General features: G+C 45.7%; 12 protein-coding genes and 2 non-coding genes across 14 annotated transcripts; 7 read left to right on the top strand and 7 right to left on the bottom strand. All coding sequences in view use genetic code 12, as the record gives it.

The window, feature by feature from the left end:
* Nucleotides 1-912: 912 nt before the first annotated feature.
* On the bottom strand, nt 913-986 carry CJI96_0002301. Its single transcript has one exon. It is a non-coding gene; the product is annotated as a tRNA-Ile (tRNA).
* Nucleotides 987-2,353: 1,367 nt separating this feature from the next.
* On the top strand, nt 2,354-2,426 carry CJI96_0002300. The gene has a single exon. It is a non-coding gene; the product is annotated as a tRNA-Ala (tRNA).
* Nucleotides 2,427-2,555: 129 nt separating this feature from the next.
* CJI96_0002299 (methionine aminopeptidase MAP1) lies at nt 2,556-3,662 on the bottom strand (the record flags this gene model as incomplete). The annotated part of the gene is made up of 1 exon (XM_029035816.2): nt 2,556-3,662. One exon carries the CDS (start codon nt 3,660-3,662, stop codon nt 2,556-2,558), a length of 1,107 nt encoding a protein of 368 aa, XP_028891058.2.
* A 658-nt stretch (nt 3,663-4,320) lies between these two features.
* Nucleotides 4,321-4,839, bottom strand: CJI96_0002298 (cytidine deaminase; the record flags this gene model as incomplete). The annotated part of the gene is made up of 3 exons (XM_029035815.1): nt 4,321-4,642; nt 4,694-4,730; nt 4,779-4,839. The coding sequence occupies 3 exons, from the start codon at nt 4,837-4,839 to the stop codon at nt 4,321-4,323; spliced, it is 420 nt and encodes a 139-aa protein (XP_028891057.1).
* A 2,102-nt stretch (nt 4,840-6,941) lies between these two features.
* Nucleotides 6,942-8,948, top strand: CJI96_0002297 (uncharacterized protein; the record flags this gene model as incomplete). The annotated part of the gene is made up of 1 exon (XM_029035814.2): nt 6,942-8,948. The coding sequence occupies one exon, from the start codon at nt 6,942-6,944 to the stop codon at nt 8,946-8,948; it is 2,007 nt and encodes a 668-aa protein (XP_028891056.1).
* A 348-nt stretch (nt 8,949-9,296) lies between these two features.
* On the top strand, nt 9,297-12,386 carry VPS34 (phosphatidylinositol 3-kinase VPS34; the record flags this gene model as incomplete). Its single annotated transcript, XM_029035813.2, has 1 exon — nt 9,297-12,386. The coding sequence occupies one exon, from the start codon at nt 9,297-9,299 to the stop codon at nt 12,384-12,386; it is 3,090 nt and encodes a 1,029-aa protein (XP_028891055.2).
* A 24-nt stretch (nt 12,387-12,410) lies between these two features.
* CJI96_0002295 (putative dephospho-CoA kinase) lies at nt 12,411-13,142 on the bottom strand (the record flags this gene model as incomplete). The annotated part of the gene is made up of 1 exon (XM_029035812.2): nt 12,411-13,142. One exon carries the CDS (start codon nt 13,140-13,142, stop codon nt 12,411-12,413), a length of 732 nt encoding a protein of 243 aa, XP_028891054.2.
* A 309-nt stretch (nt 13,143-13,451) lies between these two features.
* Nucleotides 13,452-14,498, top strand: CJI96_0002294 (2-dehydropantoate 2-reductase PAN5; the record flags this gene model as incomplete). Its single annotated transcript, XM_029035811.2, has 1 exon — nt 13,452-14,498. One exon carries the CDS (start codon nt 13,452-13,454, stop codon nt 14,496-14,498), a length of 1,047 nt encoding a protein of 348 aa, XP_028891053.2.
* Nucleotides 14,499-14,509: 11 nt separating this feature from the next.
* Nucleotides 14,510-15,790, bottom strand: CJI96_0002293 (protein-lysine N-methyltransferase; the record flags this gene model as incomplete). Its single annotated transcript, XM_029035810.2, has 1 exon — nt 14,510-15,790. The coding sequence occupies one exon, from the start codon at nt 15,788-15,790 to the stop codon at nt 14,510-14,512; it is 1,281 nt and encodes a 426-aa protein (XP_028891052.2).
* Nucleotides 15,791-15,920: 130 nt separating this feature from the next.
* On the top strand, nt 15,921-17,786 carry CJI96_0002292 (DNA topoisomerase 3; the record flags this gene model as incomplete). The annotated part of the gene is made up of 1 exon (XM_054702081.1): nt 15,921-17,786. The coding sequence occupies one exon, from the start codon at nt 15,921-15,923 to the stop codon at nt 17,784-17,786; it is 1,866 nt and encodes a 621-aa protein (XP_054558056.1).
* A 234-nt stretch (nt 17,787-18,020) lies between these two features.
* ARV1 (sterol homeostasis protein) lies at nt 18,021-21,090 on the top strand (the record flags this gene model as incomplete). Its single annotated transcript, XM_054702080.1, has 2 exons — nt 18,021-20,018; nt 20,242-21,090. The coding sequence occupies 2 exons, from the start codon at nt 18,021-18,023 to the stop codon at nt 21,088-21,090; spliced, it is 2,847 nt and encodes a 948-aa protein (XP_054558055.1).
* A 4-nt stretch (nt 21,091-21,094) lies between these two features.
* Nucleotides 21,095-23,713, bottom strand: CJI96_0002290 (uncharacterized protein; the record flags this gene model as incomplete). Its single annotated transcript, XM_029035808.2, has 1 exon — nt 21,095-23,713. The coding sequence occupies one exon, from the start codon at nt 23,711-23,713 to the stop codon at nt 21,095-21,097; it is 2,619 nt and encodes an 872-aa protein (XP_028891050.2).
* A 305-nt stretch (nt 23,714-24,018) lies between these two features.
* Nucleotides 24,019-24,867, top strand: CJI96_0002289 (uncharacterized protein; the record flags this gene model as incomplete). Its single annotated transcript, XM_029035807.2, has 1 exon — nt 24,019-24,867. One exon carries the CDS (start codon nt 24,019-24,021, stop codon nt 24,865-24,867), a length of 849 nt encoding a protein of 282 aa, XP_028891049.2.
* Nucleotides 24,868-24,958: 91 nt separating this feature from the next.
* On the bottom strand, nt 24,959-25,294 carry RPP2B (ribosomal protein P2; the record flags this gene model as incomplete). Its single annotated transcript, XM_029035806.1, has 1 exon — nt 24,959-25,294. One exon carries the CDS (start codon nt 25,292-25,294, stop codon nt 24,959-24,961), a length of 336 nt encoding a protein of 111 aa, XP_028891048.1.
* Nucleotides 25,295-25,718: the final 424 nt, after the last annotated feature.

Genomic DNA, 25,718 nt, shown 5'->3' with positions numbered 1-25,718 from the left:
TTCATGTATTGCAACCATCTTGAGGCAATGTTAAAGGACTCAAAAACCCCTCTGCCAATCCATACTAAAGTTTTAAGCTCCTAGAGTGATTTCCAGCTCAAGTCTCGGATGCACATCAGCTGTGGGATTTTATGATGATTTCGGAGGTTCTACTAAATAGCAGGATATCAGAATGTTTCAGGTGGCGAATAAAGAAACCCTAGACAGGTTTTCTGACATCTGATGGACATCGCAAAAGGAAAGCGACAATGGAAGATAAGGTAGAAAACACTGTTCGTGAATAGATTCATAAGAACAGAGCAATTGGTTCAGCACCAGAGATGTCTTGAGAGTTCTTTTTTAATAAAATAAAATAAAAAAGACCCCAAGAGCTCTGATGACGGCTTGGAAGTAATCGGTTGCAAATGATTCAAGGACGTTGTTCTGAAAATGATGACAGAGTGAAGAGTGAGAAACAATTTCTGATCGAAACAACAATTAGGTTGAGAGATGGTGACTCCACATTGGCCACCTATGATGTTGAGATGTGTCAAGCCTGGCCCTTTTTTGAATAAATTAGAACTTTATTCGAAGAGTTCTCGTGCGTGCATTTGCAGGTCTGGGAAAAGCATAAGAAAAAAAAAATAATAAAGAGAGAAAATAAAAAAAAAAAAATAAAAAATAAAAAGGGAAAATGAAATATGTCTTCTTACCAAAAATTTAATTCAGGAGATGGACAAACGTTGTTGTTCAAAGGTGGTTCTGTTCAGTTGGTTAGCTCATCTAAATAACGCGCTCAACTCACACCAACTGCAACTGCAATCAAATGACATGCGGATGAGACACAAAAAAAAAGAAGAAAAGATCAAAGCAACTGCCTGAGAATGAACGATGCATAGAAATATGTGTGTTGTCACGATAGGAAAAAAGAAGTGGTCCCTAGCAGGATCGAACTGCTGATCTTGGCGTTATTAGCACCACGCCTTAACCAACTGGGCCAAGGGACCTCCGATGTCCAAAAACATTCAATGCCTAGTTATTAACAATTGATTAAAAAATATGACAAGACGGTTGAAATTTGTTAAATCAACCATATATTCATATTCTACATGTTATATCGGTCCCTTGAGGTAAATTCTGGTTCTCTGGAACTGTTTTGTGATTTTACAGAAACCATTTTACATTCTGCAAGTAGATGCAGCATTCTCGTTGCTTTTAAAAACTGTCGAACACACCGGGAAAGTTGACAATTTTTTTTTTCTTTTTTTTCTTCTGTAGATAGCAACTGATTATGATATCCACGAATAAAGATAATAAACAAGAAGCGGTCGGACTCATCTTATCAACTTGATACTTCACTGCTGTTTTTCCGATTAATCAGCATGAAACACTGTTCTAATGATATAGATCAACCATCAAAATAAATACTTTTCTATATCACATCATCACAACATAAAACATACATTATGTACGCTTGTTTAGCTCTTTCAGTAGATGATAAAAAATCTGGTTTCTTTCCAGAACTTCTTTGTAGGAAGATGACGTCGAACCTGAGATGAACACAAAGTAGCAGCAACAACCTTGCTTCAGCAATACTCAGATACTCTTCAGCTAAATCTTTTGCTACTGACTCCAAAAGTAAACCGTCGTGGGAAATGGGTGTGATTTCCAGGAATTGCCCTCTGGTATCTGAAAGTCCAGGATATATTGCTTCCTAAAAATCGCAATGTTCACACACTTCAGTAAGATGATGAAGAGGCTACAAAATGTGTACAATAGCCACTCAAGGGTTAATTACGCTGACCAGCTTAATGCAAAAAACTATTGGTTTCGAGACTTGTAGTGGGTTAATACACAATGAATATTACGTCAGCATTGCATCCATGAAAATAGTGAGTGGCTCCCCAAGAAATGTGACGTTTGAATGTTTTGACCAAGGCTGTGTAGGTCTATGAATGTGGATGCTTTTGCCTTTTGTACTTGTGAGTAAGCGTCGATATCAATTGCAATAACTGTGCGGAAGAAAACCAACGAGGACAGCGAAAATGAAGGATTTTGAGGCATTCAGGCAAAAGTAATAAGCTAACCTTGGACTTTGTCTTTGATATTATAGATTTACTCGAATTATCTGGCCCATTTGGTCTTTGCAGGAGGTACGACGGAAGAATTTGCAGCCATCCAGAGGGTACAACACCGGAAATCACTAGTAAGTTGAGGTATTGGCCTCAAATTTTGCTTTTATATTCCGAACACTACAATTAATATACTACAATTAGTAAAATATATCAACTAACCATGAAATTGTGGAAGAGTGTAAGAGGTTTTTTATACACATGATTTGGTTATTGTGCACGCCCTTTCACAGTATAGAGAGGGGCGTGTGGCGTAGTTGGTAGCGCGTTCGCTTAGCATGCGAAAGGTCTCCGGTTCGAATCCGGACTCGTCCATTTTTTTATATTTTTTGCAGCCAGTGAATCACCTACTACCTTTTTGGCATTGTTGAATCTTTCATTCACACTACAATTATACAAATATGTGCTCAATTCACCTCATCATTACTCCCATACCTATTTAACCTATATCCGCTTAACAGGACCCCCAGGAGAGTCCTCGAGTCTAGCAGTCAACACCTCCACGCCATCTTCTGTCACCAACATCATGTGCTCAAACTGAGCCAGCAATTTGCCGTCTAAGGTCACAGCCGTCCATCCGTCCGGCCATGTTGTATCCTTGTATGTGCCAAGGTTAAGCATGGGCTCAATGGTGAACACCATGCCGGGTTTGGCCACACCAATGGCCTTATTTTTGGCGTAGTGGGGGATGTTGGGCTGGCAATGGAAAAGAGTATTTGTTCCGTGGCCACAGAACGATCTCACCACCGAACAACCGTTTTTCGTAGCGTGCTCCTCGATCACAGCACCCAACTCTCTGAAAATCAATCCCGGCTTCACCTGTGCAATTGCCAAGTCCAATGCCTCCCTAGTAGTTTCCACCAAATTCACTATTTCTGGGTTGCACTTGGCCTTGTCTCCCACGTAGTATGTCTCGTTGAGGTCCGAGTGGAACCCATGCAAGTATATCGATACATCCAAGTTGATGATGTCACCATCTTCAAGCGGCCTTTGATCTGGAATGCCATGACAGATCACCTCATTCACAGACGTGCAGAACGACTTGGGAAAGTTGTAGTAGTTGAGCGGAGAAGGGTATGCGCCTCTGGCCATACATTCTTTGTGCAAGATGGCGTCTAGTTCATCTGTAGTAACGCCTGGCTTGATGTGCGATGCAACCTTGTCAAGAATGATTCTCAGCACTTTGCCCACTTTACGAATCTTCTTAATTTCATGTTCTTGAAGAATAGTAATCTTTCCTGTTCTGTCGTTCTTCCTTTCGCTCACTGGAAACCCATCCTTGGCGTAGTCTGGCTTCTTGATATCTTTGTTCACGGGTCTGCATGGCGACAAAGGGTATGAGGCTCTCAAGTAGCCTGTGTAAGTGTAGTTTGGGAACGGATCAAAGGGTTTGCCGTCTTCGGCAGGATGCTGTGCTTTGTGGACCCCCCAGCCGGATCTGAAGCATTTCTGGTTGCAGAAAATCGACTCGATGTTGTCTTTGAGACACACGGGGCATTTGAGATTTGATTCTGTTTCCGCTCCGCATGTAGGGGCTGCACAGACGGCCATAATGTGGAGTTTTGTGGGAGAGTCGGATATGTTTGAAAAAACTCATCTCCATACTGTTGATGGTGCACGGGTGTGTTTGTCCCAGTTTGCAGCCGTTCAGAGCCAAACAGAATTGCAATGATGGGAGATCGAGACTTCAACAAGTTAGACTGAACGAGTCACAGTGAGAAGGCCAATATTTGTCTTCCGGTCTCGCAAACTAGATTTTGACAGAGAATACGGCTCAAGCTTGAACAAATGCCGACTTCTAAGGTAACAGAAGTCTCGACGTTCCGACCTAACTGATATAGCACTTGCACAAGCAATTGACACTAAATCAGGGATTTTGGAGCTCACAGCATATGGAAATCGTCTGAATCTGTAGCTGATTAAAATTGGCCCAGTGCAATAAAGGTCACACGACAGATTGCTCGATGGAAGAAGAAATCATTGCGGCCCCATTGAGGCTAAAAAAGTTTGGCACACTTAATTCTATTTGTTAACTGTAAAAGACAACAACCTGCCATAAAATCGTGAGTTTTTCTCCAGCTAGTGATGGAAAAGCAAAACACCTCCTTGACATCTGCAGTCCACTGGCCATCCAACCTAGTTAACAAAATCAACGAGCAAGCCACACGGTTCTCTTCTATTGAGCTTCTAGTGGCCCCTTAATAACCCCTCAATGAAGATGCTCGGGGCCAAAGCTTAAGGGAAGAAGTTCTTCAAGCGTGTGACACACCATTTTGTCTGATTGACCTGAAAACATCAAAACAGGCACCTTGGGAGCAAACTCTCGAATAAACTGCCGGCATATTCCACACGGACTCACACAATCGGCCATATCGCTCAGAATGGCAATGGCCTGTAACTCTTTTTGTCCTTCCATCACACACCGAGTGATGGCAGTTCTCTCTGCACAAATCCCGGCGCCGTAAGAGGCGTTTTCAACGTTGGCGCCTGTGACGATTGACCCAGCTTTCGTGAGAATAGCACACCCAACGCTGTGGTTAGTAAAATGATGTGAATTACGTTGAAGTGAATGGAGGACTTACCGAAACTTGGAGTAGGGAGCGTAGGCGTATTCACGGGCTGATGTTAGTGGATATTGGTGATTCGAGGGGCATACACATAACATACCAGCAAGGCATTGGTCACGAAGGGCTTGAACTTGCTCTGTTGTTAAATTGTGATTGTTCATTGTGGAGGAAGAATGTATGGGAGAAGTGATAAAGATGTTTCCTGATTTGGTCTGCAGTCACGTGATATTAGCGGGAAACGGGGGATTGTGAACGTATCAAAGCTAACAGAGCCCTCAAGATGGATAAGACCATAATGATTGAGCTATAAATACAGAAATGTGTCCCAAGAGTGAGCAAAAAAGTATCATATCATGGTGAAATCAACATCCAGAACACTCTCACGTGACTATCACGTGAACACACCGTCTACTTTCCAACGACAACAGTATCAAACAAGCAATCCAATCACCCCAAAAGCACCGAGCCTCAACTTCAGCCCTTCAGCGAGAGCACAGCGCTAACAGCTCGTCCCCGCTCTGTTGTCAACCCCTATATACTCCAGCCCTTCATAACCTCCACTAACATCTGCACCAGCACCAATGTCAGTACCCCACAAAGAACATCGAACAACAGGCACGCCTCCTTATTTAGCCGAGTTGCTATGAATGCTTCAACATGATTGGCCCAAATGTCAATTCACAATGTGTAGGCCGGCTTTAGTTGCCTTTCTCGCGCAATCAGATGTCATGGGTGCAAATGTCCGAGATTGGGGAATTATATGGGGGTCCTCAAAATCCGTGAAAAAACAGTCAAAGCAACAAAAACACCTTTTTTCCAGAACCAGAAGCAGCAAAGTAGAACTTTCTTGAGAAACTGTCCCCACATTAAGGGCTTTTTTCAACTTTAAACGAGTGGGCTTGTATTGTGAGCCACTGACGCTCAATGACGCGCAAATGTGGGAAAAAACTCCACGAATTTGGAACTTTTGGAACTCAAGAATATGTTGCAAATTTTTGTGTGAGCCTAAATCAGCGAGCTTATTAGGAGTTTATTCCTATTTTTTTTTTTATCGTTTTTTTCTGTTCATAAAGCTGTGACTCGCCATCTGTTGAAGTTTACATCAACAACTGCATACAGAACATTCGCTGAGTTGCAACACCTTGCCTCTACAATACTCCCTCATCGAAGACCATACAGGATATGTTTATCCGAGGAAGAAGGGAAAGTGCTGGCTTGGATGTTTGTGTTGGTGGCTTTCGGGGTCGTGCACGTCCCAAAAACGTCCCATGATGACCAGGGTCACTGATCCTGGTAGAGTGGCCTGTTTGTAGAGATCAGGTGATGTGGAATGATTGATTCGATGAAGCTAATTAGTAAAAAAAGAAGGTGCCTTAGAGGCGGGCACTGTGTGCAGGAGAGGGGAGAAACTACCGAGGGGGCCGATGGGAGAAAAACCCGTGAAAATCGGCGGAAAATCTTCCCGAAAGAGAGCCCGGTGACATGATTCTTCTAATATTCATGAATTGAGATATCAAGAGTGCCCAAAACCGCTTGTTTTTGCTATTGGCGTGATATGTTGCACATTCTGGTTGCAGGCAGAAAAGCGCATATTTGACGTATTCAGGGAAACGGCTGCACATGAAAAACGGCACGTATGGAGGAACAAAACCGGGCCGTTGTTTGTGCAAAATGTCGCAGCGAGAGTTTCTCAAGGAACTCTTTGAATGGCCATGAAAATCCGTTTTCAACCAGCTGATCATTTTATTTGAAACATTCTGAGGCTACCCATGTTTTTAAAATTTCTTCACGACCTCCAGTCGTGGAATTGCATTGAGAAACGGTTCGCGACATTTTGCCAGCCAAAAATGTCGTCGCTTGGTCGGCCTTCAAGACCCAGATGATTTTGGGGCAAAATAGTTGAAATGGCTAGAGAATAGGTACTGCAGTACTAATTGAGCGATGCTGAACATAACCATGTGGTCAGATTTTTTGTTACGTGTCTATGGCGAGAGATACTTCGGGAAGACCAAATTGCGCTGGAAATTCACCCACAGATGCTCTTTCCGTGCCCTGAGATCCATCAATGACAGAATTTTTACTTTGTAGACAAAATAAACAGGTCAGGCTTAGCCTGGCAGCTCTCCCCGCTAAGTGGTTTGCTTCTACAGCGGCCGTGGGGCTCGGGATCTTTGTTTGGGGGCCCCAGCGGATCACGTGACACAACCACCACTCCCATGACATCACGACCGATTTCATCAAACCTTCTTCTCGTCAAACACCCATGGAGCTCGTGTTTCTTCGCCACGCTACGCGGGCAGACCACGCCTCCCCCAATAACCCGCCCCTCTACCACGACTACAAATCGTACGACCCCTCCGTTAGCGTCAGCGCCGTGGGAGAGGCCTCCAAAGTCGCCAGGGACATCGCGGATGTGTGCAACTTCGAGGGCGAGAAACGCAACGTGTTCGTCCATTTTCTGCCGTATTTGCGGTGCTGCCAGACCGCAGACTTACTTGTGCTGGCCCTCATGAAAGAAGTTCCCCAAACCAAGCTCAAGATCCTGATGCTCTGTGACTTTGCCCTACTGGAGTGGCTCCATGATGGAATGAAAAACACACCGCCGTTTGTCGATTCGAACGAGGCCTACCACATGTACACGCCGAACGTAAAGGTGCTAGAGAATAAACGGTGTGTGCTGAACTTCCGCCCCACAACCACATTGGGCCCGTGGAACGAGCCTGGGCTCAGTTATAGAGATTACGCCGACCGGTGCAAGACGTATTTCAAGAAGCTCGTGGCCACCTACGACAAGCCTCTGCACGTGCAAAACAACGACTTGGTGATTGTGGTGGGCCACGGCTACGCCATCAACCATTTCATGACTTTCTTCATCAACCACCCAATCTTCGAGGAGATCCCTGAGTGCGCCATGAACTACGCCAGAAGAGAGGACGACGTGTGGACGCTCAAGCGGGACTGTCTCCAGCTCTTGCACTGTGAGGACATCGACTCGACATTGAACCTCGAAAACGACATCGTCGTGTACAAAAGTAATTTTGTCAAGAAGGACGAGCTTGACGAGAACAAGCAGTACCCTGCCATTGGGTTTGGCGGGCTCAAGTTGCCTAATCAGGGAGGGGGAGACTCTCCGTCCAATGGTCCACGACCCTCTTTCAGAGTTGAACAGTCTGCTAAGGATATTCCTGACAGACCCAATTTGGCGAAAAACTTCCTTTGTCCTACGGCACGTAATTGGAACCCGCTGGATCTGAATAAGTTCAGCGTGAAGTCGGAATTCAAACTTAAAGTGATGAATGACGATGCTTTTAAAAAGGCGTTCGACCTCTCGAACCCTCCTACTCACCCAATTTCTCCCGAGGTGTCGCCAAACTCGGAACCAACCCGCACAAACTCTGTGATCGACCTCGTAAAGCTCAATTCTAATGATGAGATCCAGCGCCCGTTCAAGCTTCGCTACTCGCTGGCTTCAGACATCCCCGTTCACTACTTAAACTCCAAGGTCAATTCTCATGTGAACCTTGCCCAGTTCCAGCGCAACGCATACTCAAACAACAACTCGCTGTCGGAACAAGGCTTGGGCCACTCGGTTCTCTCTGGCGGGTCTCTTTCGCCAAGAGACTATCTGGACATGGAGGCTGCCGAAACGGCCTCACAGAATTCTCACAGCAACATGAGTGAGGTGATCAGTCGACTTTCTCGAATCAGGTCATTGCAACGTAAAAGAGCGCAGACTCCAAGTTTCGGCAAGATCAAGGAGAACCTGTCGGACGAGCTGCTGGATTCCGAATCAAACAAGTTTTCGCTCTCTTTCAACAAGGAGAAGGAGAAGGAGAAAGAGAAAGAAAGGGAAAAAAGAGAAAATGCAATTAAACGCACCGTTTCTGGCTCTCCACTGGTCCCCAACCGCGCCAGAGGGAACTCCATCAAGCTTATTCCCTCGGTGCTCAACCAGCGCCCACGGGCAGCCACTACCAGTATGGTAAACGGCAACTCAAGTGCAAATGACAGCTCCAATGACAGCTCCATTGGCAGCGCACATAATGTCAAGAGCACCAAAGAATTAGGGAAAACCTCCACATCACAATCAAGTGGCCCTGGGCGCTTGGCCCGGCCAATTGGTCTCAAAAAGACGCCTTCGATGTTCTACAACCTCGACCTGGACTCTGCAGACGGGTCTTCCGAAGGCGAAGATGACGAGGAGTCGAGCCTGCCGCCCAAGGAGCAGCACTACACATGGTTTGGCCAGAACGCCAAGGGTTACGTATAAGGATTGCATTCAGGTATTTGTATTTAGCATGGGCCCATATAGAGTAAAGGATGGGAATGGGATAGACAAGGAATTGTAGAGTTTATGGGGGAATTCAGGTCGAGTAAGTGGAACTCAGCTTTTCTCTGCGAATGGGTGCAAAATGATTTAGCACACCTTCCAATCCCAACACTAGTGAAAGTAGCCAATTGGAAATAATTCACTCAATTTGATTCAAAGAGAAGCAATTTTAGGTAAATCATCCCTAAATTTACCAAAACACACTTCCTCCTCCCTGTCGTCTGGCCACCTCTAACCTGCAGTATTATCACATATCTACCCTCTTATCACCACCACCTATTTCCCCAGATGGCATCTCATGGCGGCACACAGGCCCCAGTGGGCAGCAGCTCCGAATTTAGCGAGCTCCTGTCAACAAATACCGCCACGTTCGGTCTTTCGAAGCACCTCCTGATTCCCATTTTCGTGAAAATACGATCTCTTGAATCGTCACACCCGTTCAAACCAGCCACTAGCTCAGCCAAGTACAAAAACCCAGATCTCTTCAAGGTGCTTTCACAGATTCTGCCGTGCTCGGACTTGTTTGTTAAAGTCGAAGTTCTCGATGGCAACAATAACATCCTCGTGCCTCCAATGCAGACGCCGTACAAGCAGTTCACAGGGAACAAGAGGGTGTGGGATGCGGTGTTGAAGCTACCTATTAATTACAATCAAGCCAGCTTCGAGACGTACGTGAAGTTCACACTCTACGAGATTGTAGAGACAAAACCTGCTTTCTTTGCCGAGGGAACCTTATCACTATTCAATCACGAAAACGGATCTCTTCGCAAGGGCACGTACAAGGTGCCCATTTTCCGTGAGGAACAGGAATTTGTCAATTACAAGGACCATAAGTGCACCACAGAGCTAGAAAGAAAACTCATTGACTACGAAAACGGCGTTGTGACGAAAGAGGCATGGCTAGACCTGCTTCTGTTGCCCATTGTGGAGAGGCTCAAGCATGAAGAAAAGAAACCAGACCTTGATGCTCCATATCATCTTTTTGTCGAGCTTCCAAACTTCTCTTTGCCCATTGTGTTTCTGGACGTTACATATGAGCTTCCCAACCCAGCAGTGAACTTGCTCCCCAATGATTATGTAGACAAACCGCAGCAGACTAATAACGAGACTGCGGGTGCCATGGTACTCACGTCGGTTGAATTGACTCCTAAAAAGCTTTATGACCCTGACTTCGATCTCATCACCCTCCACACCTTCAACACTGAGGAAGGCTCTGTGCCAGGAGGTGCTGGCGTGCTTGGCCAGACGAGCTCAGGAGTTCGCCCGGCTCCAATGGACCCGATTGAGAAAAAATTTAGCATTCTATCCACCAGCATCAACAATAACTCCTTGCTAGATAAAGAGGTGAAGCCATCGCCGCAAGACCGTGACGAGCTAGGGAAGATCTTGAGAAAGCCGCTGAGTGCACCCTTGGCCGACCACGAAAAAAGGATGTTGTGGAAGTACAGATACTTTTTTTCGAAAAACTATGGCCAGGAAGACGCCCAAACCGCTGCTGTTCCACTGCAAAGTCAAAGGCAGTTTCTCACAAAATTCTTAAAATGCTTTAATTGGGAAAATGAACAAGAGCTTGATCACGCCATGAAGGAGATCTTGCCGTACTGGAGTGTGGAAAAAATCGATATGGGCGATGCACTTGAACTTCTCAGTAATCAATTCAACCCATACAACCTTACTGCTGCTCTACGTCGTCGTCTTGTGGACACCAAAGGAGCATCTGGACGTGAGATCAACACCTCTGAGGAGCAAAAGATAGAGAAGATCTTCAACTACGCCATGAGACTACGCGAGTTTGCTGTGGACCGTCTCAAAATTGCCTCTGCCGACGAGCTTCTACTTTACCTTTTGCAGCTTGTTCAGGCACTAAAGTACGAGACCTTGGAAGACGGTGATGCGCCCTTGGCAAAAGCTCCTCTTGCGAAGTTTTTGATTCTTCGGTCTGTGGAGTCTGGAATGTTGGGCAATTTCTTTTATTGGTATGTCAAAGTGGAAAACGAGGACCAACTCAATGCATCCGATACAGCCGCCCACTCTAAAGTAGTCAACGGAGCTATCTACGGCGTGGTCTTGAACAAGTATATTGAGAAGCTCAGAACCCACTGTCTGAAAAGAAAGCTACCTCACTACAAGTATCTCAAGCGTCAAATTGCATTTATCAAGAAGCTTACGGGGCTTGTCGAAAAGATACGCACCACATTCAAAAGAAATGAAGCCACAGCCAAGAAAGTACAATATCTTCGTGAGTATTTGGCGGATCCGCTGAATGAGATGCTCAGTTTTCCAGATCCATTCCCTCTCCCACTTGATCCTTCGGTGATTATCTGCGGCTGCTACCCCGAAGAATCATCAGTATTCAAGTCATCGTTGGCCCCGCTCAAAATCACATTCAAAACTATCACCAACTACAAAGACAGGCTGTTGTCGTCGCATTCGTCGCAGATTTTTGGTGGTGCTAAGAAGCACAAATATGGAAAATATCCCCTCATGTTTAAGATCGGCGACGATTTGAGACAGGATCAGTTGGTGATTCAAATCATCAATTTGATGGACCAGCTTTTGAAGAATGAGAACTTGGACTTGAAACTCACGCCATACAAGATCTTGGCCACTAGCCCCATTGCCGGGCTCATTCAATTTGTCGAAAATGAAACTTTGGATGCCGTATTGACTGCCACTTATGATTCAACGGGAACAAACACCAATCTGCAAACAAACACACCTGCAAATGGCATTCTCAGATACCTACAGCTACACAGCAGAAAGCTTCACCATGAGGAGCCGGAGTCACAGAGTGTCCTTGGAAAGAAGAAAAATAGCATTCCGCTGCAAGAACAAGAGCACGCTATTTCTAGCGATTTGGGGGTTTCTCCCGTTGTCATGGACAACTACGTCAAGTCATGTGCTGGATACTGTGTCATTACTTACTTGCTTGGGGTAGGTGATCGTCATCTTGATAATTTGCTTCTTTCTCCAAACGGTAAATTCTGGCATGCAGACTTCGGTTATATTTTAGGAAGAGATCCCAAGCCATTTCCTCCGTTGATGAAACTCCCAATTCAGGTTGTTGATGGCATGGGTGGCATGACCCATGAAAACTTCAACATCTTTAAGAATTATTGCTTCATCACGTACACCACGCTTAGAAGGAACAGCAACTTGATCCTCAATCTTTTCCAATTGATGTTGAATGCGAATATCCCAGACATTCAAATAGATCCCAAGAGGGCAGTGGAGAAAGTCCAGGAGAAGTTTGCACTAGAGATGACGGAAGAAATGGCAATTCTTCATTTCCAAAACCTCATCATCGACAGCGTCAACGCATTTTTGCCGGTAGTTATCGATGCACTTCACAGTTTAGCGCAATACTGGAGGGCTTGATGAACCCAATACACACCAAAGAGTTTAAATGTTCTTTTTTGGTGGTGTGGCACCCTTAAAATAGTCTCTAGCTGCACGGAAGGCGACAGTAAAGATTGCAGAGGCGAAGCCAACAGGTGGGAATAGATCGATATAGTGCCAAAACCAGTTTGGCGAAAGCTGTGCAACCACAGACTTCACGTTTTCCTTGAGCTGTGCAACAGTCCCATTGTTGTCAAGAACAATGTCCGCTCTATAGTTTCTTATATCGTTCGAAAGCTGGCTCTCGATTCGCTTGGCGGCATCGTCCTCTGAGAGCTCTGGATTTCTCTCTAAAAGACGCTTCAATTGAGTGTTCTTTTCTGTGTAAACAGTAATTGTAGCGCCACAGATGGAGTGAATTCCTGACTCAAACAATAAAGGCACGTCCAAAACCACCATCTTGTTGCCAGTCACATACGCCTTGAAAATCAGCCATGCAATTTCCTTTTTCACTGCCTGATGAACAATCTTGTTCAAAATTTTCAACTTTTCAGGCTTTCCAAAAACAGCTTTACCCAAAGCAGGCCTATTAAGAGACGAGTCGTTTGGATTGACCAATCCTGCCACATCTTCTCTAAACGCCGCCACAACTTGATCATACGCTTTTCTTCCTGGCTCTACCACCTGTCTAGCAATGACGTCAGCATCAATGACGGGAATTCCGCTTTCGGCAATTTCCTTCGACACGGTAGACTTTCCGCTGGCGATGCCGCCCGTGAGACCCACAATGAGCATTTCAAACTGAAGTGTAGTCGTGGAGATACGACAATCTCAAGGCGGAGGAAGACGAAGTGGAGTCACGTGATGAGATTTCGGGTGGCAGCAACTTTTAAGGCAGGCGTAACGTCAAGCAAAAGGGATCAGGGATGGACAGAGTAGGCTATCGAGAGCAGCTTGTTCACTTTCATAATTCTGTTTTAACTTCTTGATAAATCGTTTAGTCCACTTGGAAGCATCATATCTCACGGGGAAGAGTACTCATATGCAGACCCGCATCAATGGAATCATCAGAAACCACTTCTTCAGCAATACATTTCCCACCAAATGTCGGTCAAGGTCCTCGGTGCAGGGGCCATGGGGTCCCTTGTGGCACATGAGCTTGCTAAAATCGGAAAAGTCGCTCCGACTTTGCTCTTCAAGTCGAAGCAGCGCCTCGATCTGTACCTTCAAGAAGGGTCTAAAATCACAGTAGTGAGACCTGACTCTGGCACTATGGACACTTCTGTCGCCAAAATCGATGGTGCGCTTGCGCCAAACCTAGAACGAAATCATGAGCGGATTGAAAATCTCGTTGTTTCAACGAAAACTTATGCAACGGTTCATGCCCTCAGCCCATACGTTCCCTATCTAGATGAAAATTCAAATCTCCTCATACTTCAGAATGGCATGGGTATGGTAGACACATTGAAACGCAAATTCTGGCAGGATTCACAAAATATGCCCGCCTTTTACGAGGCCATCTCCTCTCACGGGGCGTTCAAACTGACACCAAATGTCGTGAACCACGTTGGATATGGCAAATTGACAATTGCACCAGCCTTCGGCAACAAAACAGCGCTCCAAGAACCACCGCTAATGGTGCATGCTCTCCTTGATTGCGACAAGCTCAATGTAAGTTATGTTTCACAGGATGAGATGCTCCTCACCCAAATGGAGAAATTAGTGGTGAACGCTTGCATCAACCCACTATCGGCGTTGCTAGATTGTTTCAATGGTGACTTGATGTTGGGAGTCCAAGTGGTGCCGATAATGAAAAGAGTGATCCAGGAGGCTGTAGGATGCTTTCGTGCTGAATTTGACACCCAATTAAGTGCGATCAGCGGTTCTTCAACGGTACTAGATCCTGACCACCTTCTAAATACCGTCTTGGAGGTTTGCAAGGCTACTTCACAAAACAGCTCCTCGATGAGAGAGGATGTCAGAAGGATGCAGACGACCGAAATTGACTCTATCAACGGGTACCTTGTGGGGCTCGGAAAAAAGCACAGCATTCCTACCGCCACGAACAAAATGTTGGTATCCATGATACACAACAAGATCTCAATCGAGCGTGGCATTGAGAAGTCTGCTTTGCAGAATCTATCGGTTTAATTTTGATGCAATCATTGCAACCCCTTCAATGTCTTTTCGGCAATCATTTTGGTGTCTTTATAAAGGGTTGCGAGAGCTCTGCCTTCAGGACTCAGAAACTCCGACGCAAGCTTCTTATCACTGTCGCCGATGAGTTTTTTCATTATCTGGCCTAGGAGACGCCAGCTTTTGCTCTGATAGACCAAGCCGTCAATCACCCCGTCTACAAAAGCTTTAAGCTTCCTTGATGCGGACGGCTCATTCTCCTGTAACGTCGCTAGGGCGACTTCCGTTCTGAATGAGGCTCCCTGTTCGTTCACAGTGTAATCGCCATAATAGCCCGACTCCTTCAAAAAAGCCACCTGTTGGGGTCGAAGCAAAGGCATAATCAAGTCTGAGATATCTACATAATTCCACTTGTTGTACGCAAGGGTGAAACCGTACTCACACAAGAGAAACTCGTTAGAGTGCGGTCCATAACTGAAGTACAACTCGCTATCCGGTTTGTAAGGTGTGGAGGTGAGCACATGGAAGCCATGGGCATCGATTTTAATGCCACACTCATCATTGCCCAGGTGATTTAGAAAATCCACATAGGGGGCCAACGTGAAGTTATCGCTAGCATCAGATTTTTGAGGCATCTCCATGTATAGACAACGAGAATTGATACACATCCACGCCCATAGGAAGTCTTCTTTGGAGATGTGGGTTGCAGAGCCGAGAAAATCTGACACTCTATTATAGTCGTTTTCGAACCTGCTCACCACATCATTGGTGTGTTTTCGAGTGGATCTCGGCAACATTCTAGTCAAGTGCTCTGCCTCTGAATGCTTCAATATGGTCCACACAATGGGAGCCAGAGAGAGCTCATCAAGCTCAGGCAACATATCCAAGAACGGCTTCCAAAACGAATTCTCGCCTCGTCTCTTTTCCAAAACCAAGTATAAGCCCAATAATTGGAAAGACAGAAGTCTAAGCAATGTATCTAGCGAGAAAGTCTTATATATCTCTGTCACTGGATCTATAGGAGTGGACGGCACATTCACCTTGCCATAGTAGGGCTCCTGCAAAGAAAATGGTGCAAATTTCGATATATGCGCCATAACCGTCGTGTAATTGAGCAAAAGGGAGTGTGGGATCGTGACGATTTTCTCCAGAGCTCTGATGTGATCCACAGCATAGAGCCCTCTACCAGAGTCGGGGGAATTTTTCACTGTGATCCTCGAAGACACAAAAGGAGCAGACCCCGCTGTAGGGACACACTCATTGATCCACGTGAGGAGCTTGTTCAATCTGGCCTCGAAATCCCTCATAAATCTGATTCATACAAGAAAGCAGTAGTCTGTAGTTGTGGCATCTCCAAGTAGCAGAACTCTACCTGCAGTATGTTGATATCAACCCTACCACTTCTTCTCCACGAGCAGCCTTGCCCAATCCACAAGAATGAGGGTGCTCTGCGTGGCAGAAAAGAACTCAATTGCCAAAGAAGTCGCTAACATTCTCTCTGGTGGTCGTGCTCGTCCCCGAAACAGTCTCTACAAATACGTCAAGAACTACGACTTCCAGTATACTTTTCAAGGTTTAGGGCCATGTGACGTGACCATGACAGCAGTGGCGGGCCACGTGATGACTACAGACTTTGGCCCGGAATACGCTTGGGGAAAATGCCCTCCAGGGCGTCTCTTTGACGCGCCCTTCTTAACCAAACCGCCTCCAGATAGAGACCAGCGAGCTGGAATCCTGAAGAACATCATCAGAGAGGCGCGAAACGCAGATCGCCTCATGATATGGACAGATTGCGATCGGGAGGGTGAATATATTGGATGGGAGATTATGTCAGTTGCACAGGGGGCTAATCCACGTCTTAATTTACAGACAACATGGAGAGCACAATTTTCCCACTTGGAGCCCTCGCACATTGTGGCTGCTGCAAACAACCCTAAAGCGTTGGATATGAAGCTTGTGGCGGCAGTGGAGTGCCGTACCGAGTTCGACCTCCGTGTAGGGACGCTGTTCACGAGGTTTCTCACCAATATATATAAGAGTAAGCGCCTTGTGGGAGAGAAAGAGGTGGTTTCGTATGGAACATGCCAGTTTCCAACACTAAGCTTTGTTGTGGATCGTTACGTCCGCGTAAGGAATTTCAGGCCCGAACCATTCTGGAGTATAGATCTAGCGGTAACGAAAAACGGACAGAAGGTGAATTTCTCGTGGTCTCGCAATCACTTGTTCGACAGGATGTTTGTGTACGTGATCTACGCCCAGCTCCTTGAAGGGCCTCAGAAGCCTCGCATAGTCGGTGTTTCCACGAAACCTACCTCTCATTACAAGCCTCTACCGTTGACCACCGTCGACCTTCAAAAATGCTGCTCGAGATACTTCAAAATGCTGGCTAAGGCAGCCCTCGACGCTGCAGAGCTGCTCTATACTGCTGGGTATATTTCGTATCCTCGTACAGAAACAGACCAATTTCCCGCCAAGTTAGATCTCAAGGGCTACATTACCAAGCAAACTCTGAGCCTGGATTGGGGGACACATGCCACAAGGCTTCTTCAAGGAAGTTTCCGTCCTCCTAGAGGCGGTAAGCATGATGATAAAGCACATCCGCCGATATACCCGGTCAAGTCTGCCTCTCTCGACACTCTTCGGCCAGATCAGAGGAAGGTGTATGAGTTTGTCGTGAGACGCTTTCTAGCGTGCTGCTCTGACGATGCACGAGGACTACAAACCAAAGTCGACCTTCAATGGCGCTCAGAACGCTTTACAGCGCTGGGACTTCAGGTCACGGAGCGTAATTTCTTGGACGTATACCCTTATTCTGACTGGAAGTCGCTGGCCCAACTACCCGAATTCGCCGAAGGCGAGGAGGTGACGCCGTCAAGCTGTAAGGTCAAAGAGGGCAAGACAAGCCCGCCAAACTATATGACAGAAGCAGAGCTAATTGCGTTGATGGACGCCAATGGAATTGGCACAGATGCTACTATTGCAGATCATGTCGAAAAGATAGCGCAGAGAAATTATGTGACAAGAAGAAAAATTGGCAAAAGTGAAGTTTTCATCCCCACCTCTCTTGGAATCTCCCTAATCGTTGCTTTTGACGCCATCCTTATCGATAGAATCTCGTTGCTGAAGCCCTTTTTGCGAAGAGCCATGGAAGGGTTCCTCCAAAAGATCTCCAGAGGCGAAATCACCAAACAAGATGTGATCTCCCAGCTTCTTCCACTTTATAAGGAGGCCTTCATGGAGAGTAACCAGAAGGGACATGTCATTACTGATACATTTATACAGACAAGCCGAGGGTTGTCCTAGATTTGCAGCTATTGCAACTTGAGAGAAGAGGGAAAAATTTAACCTATTTTTGCATTCGCCATATCAGGGAGTTCATCGATTCTTCATAAAGGACGTAAGAATCATACATCTTGCAACCACGATTCAGTGTTATGAAGAAAGAAGACCTTCTCGTCGTTGGAAACGACCTGCATGTATGGCAACACATATCGATATACCTTTTACTACAGTCCCAGTTTGAAAGTCCGAAGCACCATGCCCCCAAAGCAAGTTTGCAAATACTACCAGCAAGGTAATTGTCGATATGGCAACTCGTGCAAGTTTTTACATTCAGAGCCCGTCAACGCTGGGCTAAAAGCTTTTCAGGAAAGAAACCCGGCAGATGTGGCCAAAATCATCCAAGCAGACCTTAAAGAACTAAAGGATTTCCAAATACGACCCGCTCTAACTACATACGGTGTCAATGAGTACACTGCTAACAGTTTGATTGAAGGAAGAGATATGTCGTTTGAAGAGCTCCGACTCAAGTACATGGAGGCAGCCGCAACGAATACGCTAGATGCATACAATAAGGACCTTGAGTTGAGGCAAAAAGATATGGAATACTGTATTAACGAAATCAAGAGTAAGGACTCTCTTGCGGCTCGGTACCAGCAAGTGGGAATGACCAGGAAGGATCAATTGAAGCCATTCATACCCAAGACACTTGAGCAGAGCATGAATGATTTAAGAAACAGTCATAGTGGTTTTGGTGCGTCGTCTGGATTTGGATCAGCCAATAGCAACTCTGGATTTGGATCTACTAATAGCAACTCTGGATTTGGATCATCGGGTTTTGGATCATCGGGTTTTGGAAACTCGGGTGCCTTTGGTTCTCAGACAACATCGCCGTTTGGGCAACAAAATACTCAGTCATCAGCATTTGGCAACCAGAACTCGGTAGGAGCCTTTGGAAATCAATCCACAGGAGGAGCCTTTGGAAATCAATCTACGGGAGGAGCCTTTGGGAATCAATCTACAGGAGGAGCCTTCGGAAGCCAGAAAACAGGTGGAGCCTTTGGGAACCAGAATACAGGCAGTGCTTTTGGCAGCCAGAATACAGGCGGTGTTTTCGGAAATCAAAATTCAAAATCGGCGTTTGGCCTGTCGTCGAATGGGACATCAGGAGGAGCGTTTGGCTCCTCAGGCTTCGGTTCCTCTGGTTTTGGTTCAACAACTAGCAACAATGCTTCGGGTAGTGCTTTTGGCACACTGGGCTTTTCAAACAACACAAGCGGGAACCCTAGTGGTTTTGGTGGTGCCTTTGGCTCCCAGAATACAAAAGGAGCTTTCGGCTCCCAAATAACCCTGACGGATACCAAGCCGTTTGGGTCAAGTAGTGCTGGTGAGAACAAGTCTGCACAGCAGTCAACGCAACAAGGAACGGGCTTTGGCTCCAGCGGCTTTGGCCAGTCAGGGTTTGGCCAATCTGGTTTTGGTCAGTCAGGGTTCGGACAATCAGGATTCGGACAATCAGGATTCGGACAATCAGGATTCGGACAATCAGGGTTCGGCCAATCAGGATTTGGTCAGTCTGGATTCGGAAAACCCGCTTTTGGCAGTTCTTCTGGCCAGTCAGCATTTGGGTCAGCTAATCAGTCTACCACGACATCAGGTTTCGGACAGAGTGGTTTTGGTACATCAGCTGAAAATAAACCCTCACCCTTTGGCCAAGCAACAGAATCAAAGGGATCTCCTTTCGGACAAAGATCAGAAACGAAGGCCTCGCCGTTTGGCCAAACCACAGAAACAAAAGCATCTTCATTTGGCCAAAGTGCTCCATCGACAGCGTCTTCCTTTGGCCAGTTTGGTCAGGCAAAAGCTAGCACTGCATCAACTCTGTCGCTGTCTACATTTGGGCAATCAGCTTTGGGAAATACCACTTCAGAGCAAACAACCTCAAGTCCTTTTGGCCAGTCTTCTTCCAAGCCTGTGCAGACATCTACGCAGAACCCATTTGCAGCTACGAAACAGCCAGGTTCCACAAGTTCATCAAATCCCTCTAGTCAAAGTACCCAAGCCGGACTCGGAGCTTTTGGAGGATTTTCCAGCACCTCAGCTAGCGAAGATACTCTGTCGCCATTTAAGAGAGATTCACAAACTCCAGAAGCATTAGCAAGCTCATCAAATAAAGCAAGTGATCTTGTACCCCCAGCATTTCATGACCCGATGTTTGAGCTCGGCATGATCCCCGAGTGTCCACCGCCAAAAAGCGTATGTTAATAATCCACTAAAATCAAAAATTTCAGATCGCATCATAACAGGCAACAAAAAATGTATTATTAGTCGCATAATTATTTATTTATATCTATTATACATATTATTCATACATTAACCTTTAGGTCACCGTATCCTTTTGCAACCATGGAGTACACCCGTGCACCTCATGATGTACATGAGGAGGTTGTTCGAAACCTCTCCAGTATAGAACCTCGAGAACCATGGCATGATTTGTGTGGAATGTACAAACCCAGACATCAAGCAGCTCTTCACAGAGTTCAAAAGCAAGTACATTCAAATGACAGTCTGTCCTAAATGTGGAAAGTTGGCTGACAAGTATATCGAGTTCGATTATGTCATTTTGTTCTTGGATGTGCTTCTTTTGAAACCTCAGGCATACCGACACTTGGCATTCAACGTTGTGGAGGAGTCACTTTTCTTCATCACAGACGACATTCCTTTCTTTGAAAGGTATAAGAAACTTTTGCGGTATGCTACTCTCACAATCCTCTTTGAAGTGTACCTCAATTGGGCATACGAAGAAAGAAATGATATCCACAGCGTGATAGTGGCACAAATTTTGCAGAAACCAATACCACTTCAGTACATGTTTTTCATTTTCCAGCAATTGGCAGAGAGAATTGTTCTCTGTGTTCTTATAGACAAATTGCTCAGAACATTTGCGGGGTGGGGGAGAAACCCGAACAGGAACCTTCCTGAGAAATTTCACAGAGGATATTTTGTATCAGTACTTTTACTGACAGTATTCATGTCACTTTCCATTAAATGCATCCCCATAATCATGTTGATATGGCCGTACGATAATCCGCAGGTGGCATCCGTGGTGGTGGACATTCTTGGTTTGGCCAACACCATAGAAGCCCTACGGTTGATCGTGGGATCCTCATACATTCTGATATCAACTATTGTCATAGTTGCAACGTTGGTGCTGAATTTGTTTCGTAAATTGGCTGTCAGCCTCTTATTGACTGCTTTCACAGAGCATCGTTTTAGCTACCTATTCGCGAGCGAGCTCTGGCCATGGTTAAAGCTAGTGCGCTTCTGAGTAACTAAATGTCAGGAATAGGCTTTTTAACTGTCTGCCCATCGTCGCCAATCATGAGAACCTGGTCGTTTTCTAATGCAATTATAGGACCATCAAGGTCATTGACCAAATGAGGATAGTCGTACGTCTGCAGAAGTTCTCGACGCTCATCAAGAGTTTGCTCTCTTTCCAGATCTTCCTCCTCACCAAGCCCCTCTTCTTCGTCGCCATGAAATGGTAATTGATTGTTTTCGATCGCCCTAAGAGCTATGAATGAGGATAAGGGGATATAATGTTTATGGAAGTTCCAAAGCACTGCAATGGTGAACACAGGCAACGGGATCAAAAATGTGGCACACACAAATGCCTGCTGTGAAGCAAGGGTACCAAACATCGTCATGTGAAATATAAGAAGTCCCATGATTACTCTCCTCACCACTAACGGCCAAACTTTTCCCGTGTTGTGTGGAGGATGAACACAAGCATAAAGTAATTGGTATTTAAAAACAAAGTACCCAATAATGAAATAAATTAGACCTGCGGTGACAATTTTGGTCGAGATCACGGAATACGTGATGGTTATAATTAAGACAAGGATAGGTTGAGGCAACTGCAACCCAAAATTAAAAACAGGCGGCTTGTAAAGATTTAAATAGTCACGGGGCGTCTTGCACCAAAATATGTTTCCAATTGGATACTTTAGTAAATTCCCTAGCAAAAGCAATTTGTAAGGGAAAATACCGATACCCTGAAGGATGATTAAATCAACGTAAAACAAACTCAACTTTTGAAGCGAGTACGCCAACTGATAAGCAAGCTGGGCAGTATCGCTAATTATCGCCGTTCCAAAGAGCGTGAAAACAAGGAATAAGTTGACAAAAATGTAGAAGAAGTTCTTGGAAACGATCGACAACTCCTCATCCCCATGAGAAGTATAACCCTGCCTTTTTGTGACCCAGATATAGAAATAAGGCATAACGATATTAAAGATGGTAAAGACATAAGGTGGAAGGATACCTGTGATTAGGTACTCAGCCCACGTATGGTCTTTCAAAAAAGCGCCTAATCTGGGTGAAATTTTCGAAATAGTTTTGACATTCAAAAAGTTGGACAAGAATTTGACTGGATACACCAAAAGAACCGAAATTAGACCAATAAACACCATGACAAAGAAAATTCTTGAGTTGCGCTCTTTACGTGTTAAGCAAAGATTCTCCCAAATGATATCATGGGGAGCGGGAGCCAAGCTCGTGATCAAGTGGTTCACCTTGGGATCAAGTACTGCCTGTGCAAGCATCTGGGCTTGAGCAACAGAACGCATGGTAATGAATGCGGTGGAGCTTGGAGGGAATTCCCGAAGTCTGTGACGTTTAATCTCCTTATCAATGATTTCGAGTTGATTAGTATAGTACGTGATACAGTCGACTTCAGGCCCAAAAATACCAAGCCATCCCTTTCTCATTTTTGGTCTTTCTGCTGCAACATCATTCATTAATGGTAATTGACTTGCACTGCCCTCTAAGGCATTGTGGTCCTCGATGTGCTCAGTAATCTGGTCAATAATTGAGGGGGACGAAGTCACCGAGGCAGCAGAGCTCTCTACACCGCCATTGGTGCTTGAGCTGTCTGGAATTTCATCTGCAAACGCTGAGCCCAGCGACTGGTGAAGGTTGAACAGATCTCCAATCAGAGGTCTAATCCTGGAAGCCATGACGTCCGTGGTGTTCTTGAGACCATTATCACCGAAATATTTGACCCATGCCTCCTCGAGATTATTGAGCACCTTTTTACGCATTTTAAACAAGGAGTTGAGAGCATTCCACTCCTTCACAACAACCACAGACTCGACCTCACCAACACCTAGCAGATTTATGTGACGCTTGAGCGCCTCTTCCTCCCGTAACAGAGGCAGAATTCCCAGGACTTTAATCGTGCGATCGGTTATGGATTTCTGTTTCCCCAAATAGCTTTGTCTCATTTCAATAATCTTCAATGTCTGCTTGTGGAGCAAATAGATAAGTAGACCCGTGAAGATATACGTGAACGCAGTATACATCCACACGATGGGCTCGTGATCAGGATCCTTGTTTTTGAACAACTTTTCTAAAAGGAGAAATCCAAGCTTGCGGGTCGCCACTTTTGGCACGGTAGAGTTGTTGTAGCCGTTATCATCATCGTCATCATCCGGGTCCGGGAGATCCACACGTCCAGTATACTTGTACCGTATGGGTGATATTATAGCAACGGCAAATATCACACAGATTGCTAAAGCTGTGATACACATTTTGAAGAACCCAAGAAACACCACAGCATCTAGACCAGCGTGCTCAAGCACCTGGCTTTCACTAATCTTGAACACTACTGGGACCCAGCCGAAAAGCGATTTTTGCGAAAGCGGCGGCAAGTTGCGCCGCAGATGGCTATGGAGGTAGTTTCTGTTGATGTTGTTGAAGTTGGCCACATATATTCTCGGGTACCTCTTGCGGAGCACACAGAAGATAAGAAACGCAGAGAGCCCTAAGAAAAGGGCAATAAGAACCTGGACACGTGCTATTCTCGTGCCTGATCTGTAACCCGCGCCGTCTCTTATGGGGTCGTAGATGGGCCTGGAGACGTTGCTCGCTAGAAAATATCCATCAAGCATAGCATATGATAAGAAGATGCAGAATCTTGTGGTTATCTACGGCTCAGTATGGGATGGTGATGGCGCGTGATTCAGATCATGTGACAGTCACGTAACGACGATAAAAGCTAGGGTACTTGTCACAAAACTTCGCCATATCCTTTAACTGAATACTTTTGGTTAGGCCTTCAAGCCTTATCATCATCATAACTGAATAAGTCACCTCCATACGTAGCCTACGGCACCTTCACTTTGAGTTCCTGTATGCACTCCACTGTATACTAAGCTCACCATCTCAATCCATGTTTTGATAATTTGCAACCATTATGAGCTATCTAGAAATCAAGCGTATAGTCGAGAAAGAAATCGAAAAAGTCACCAAACCACTTTTCATTGACGACGAAGTTCGTCGTGTGATGGCGAAACACCATATTCCGGAAGAAACCGTCCAGCAGGCCCTCAACAAGACAAACGCACATTTGAAAAGAGTCGTTAGGCACAAGCTCAGCAAACAAGTTGTTCATCAGCTTGTGCAACAAATAGTTAAAAATGAGCTGCAAAAACTCATGAAAGTGAACGAACAGCTACAGAGGGTGTCGCAGTTGGTGCAGCCGATAATCGTGCCGGAGTGGAAAGGAGGGTTATCAGCACAGGAGAAGGTCACTCAATTGCAGGAGCTTGTGGAGGTTCTTCCAGAGCCCGAATATCTCTTTGCGTTTGATAGAGGAAATGAAGACAAAGAAGAAGAAGAAGAACAAGATGCAAGAAAGTATGAAGAGCGTAAGGAAGATAAGCTAGGCGATGGCAACGATGAGGAGAATTTGGGGAACCGCCTTATCGTAGACAACGAGGCACGTGTGGAGCTGATTCTGAAGAGACAGCTCGAGGAGGAATACGCTAAGGCAGTGAGCGAAGAGATCAAGGAGGACGTGGCGCTACGGAAGGCGTCGAACGAGGAACTTCGCCAGAAGTACGCTGAACTAAGAACTCAGCTTATCGAAGTCAGCGGGAAGCTCATTTACGAGCGGCAGAAGATAGAGTACCTCACGAAGCTCGAAGAGAAAACAAGAGTGATCAAGAACATCCCTAGGAAGGACGAAGGGCGTACGGATCTCGATGCCCAAATCACCCGTTTCCGCATCCTTGTGGAGAAGCTTGAGTATGCCACTAGCTAAACCGAAAAAAAAAAATACACTCTACATATGTCGATGTGCTGCATGTCTATTAAACATTATTAACGGCGAGTTATCGTGAACGGCAAACCGCTTAGTCGAACAAACCGAAGCCCATGTCGTCGTCAGACTCCTCCTTGGCCTCTTCTTCCTTCTCCTCAGCAGCAGCCTCCTCAGCACCACCAGCGGCGGCACCAGCAGAGGCACCGCCAGCAGCAGCAGCACCGCCAGTTGGCACAGAAGCCAACTTGGTGTTGCCCTCGGCAATCAACTCCTCAACGGACTTGCCCTCCAACTCAGACAACAAGGTGGAGATTCTCGACTCGTCAACCTCAGCACCAACGGTCTCCAAGAGAGCGGAGATGTCAGAAGCGGAGGGGGCGGTGTTGCCACCCTGGACCAACAACAAGTAAGCAGCCAAGTACTTCATTTTAGAATAATCAGTTTAAGCGGGAAAAAGTGCAGACTATCCTTTGGATGAGAAAGAGTTTGAACTAAGTGGAAAAGTTTTTTTCAAACTGGGTATGCGATACTGGAGGGTTTATGCAGGAGAAGACTACTACCATCAATTGAGCAAGAACAGAAGCACCTTGAGAGTGACAGGAGGGGGATATGAGCGATGATGATTTTGAATTGCTTTTAATGGGCTGCTATTGACGACGTTCCCGTTGGTTTGGCCTGTATTGCAAGTCATGGGTTCACGTGACCATTAATGACAATTCGCTCGCCCTTCTCTTCACTTCGTTCAACGAGTCCATTTCCTAAATTGAAGGTAGAAGTCATGGGTGAGGCCACAGAAACGTAATGGGACGATTCACGAAAACATTGGGGCTTTTTGCTCATCTCTATGGCGT

This window comes from Candidozyma auris, chromosome 2, assembly GCF_003013715.1.
Source record: "Candidozyma auris chromosome 2, complete sequence".
NCBI lineage: Eukaryota > Fungi > Ascomycota > Pichiomycetes > Serinales > Metschnikowiaceae > Candidozyma > Candidozyma auris.
Note: the sequence above shows the minus strand (reverse complement) of the source record. Positions and strands in the feature narration are given on the sequence as shown.